We start from the raw sequence: 512 nt of genomic DNA, 5'->3' as shown, positions 1-512 counted from the left end.
ACCTTGATGGGATGAGATGAATCGAGTGTATCAAATTCCATTCCTTTGTTCAAGTCATCGTTGATGAATGATACCCAGGGCTCCCAATCAATGAGCAATTCGTTCGTGTTTATGGGATTTACAATGTTGGGATCAGTCTTTTGCTTCTCCCTAATTGCATTACAGCCAAGTGCGGCTGCCCAGGTGGCGAACCCTTCGTTGAGCCACAAATCGTCCCACCACTTTGGTGTTACCAGGTTTCCAAACCACTGATGCGCTATTTCATGCGCCACTGTTTCAGCGATCAGCCTACGCTGCGTCATGCTTGACTTGTCCTTGTCAAACAGCAGGTTTGCCTCGTTGTATGTGATTAACCCCCAGTTCTCCATGGCTCCTGCTGTGAATTCTGGCACTGCCACCATGTCAAGCTTGTCCAGCGGGTATTCAATCCCAAAGTACTCTTCAAAAAACTGCAGCACCTGGTCGGCAACATGTAATGCATACATTCCCTGGTTCACATCGTAGGTCGAATA

At 47.7% G+C, this 512-nt stretch overlaps 1 protein-coding gene across 1 annotated transcript; it reads right to left on the bottom strand.

Annotated features, from left to right (window-relative positions):
- Window positions 1–2: 2 nt before the first annotated feature.
- On the bottom strand, window positions 3–512 carry VCUG_00510 (uncharacterized protein; the record flags this gene model as incomplete). The annotated part of the gene is made up of 1 exon (XM_008075340.1): window positions 3–512. A coding segment is annotated over one exon (510 nt), but the record flags the coding sequence as incomplete, so codon positions are not given.

Source organism: Vavraia culicis, assembly GCF_000192795.1.
Source record: "Vavraia culicis subsp. floridensis unplaced genomic scaffold supercont1.6, whole genome shotgun sequence".
Taxonomy (NCBI): Eukaryota; Fungi; Microsporidia; family Pleistophoridae; genus Vavraia; species Vavraia culicis.
This window is presented reverse-complemented; position numbering and strand designations above follow the sequence as displayed.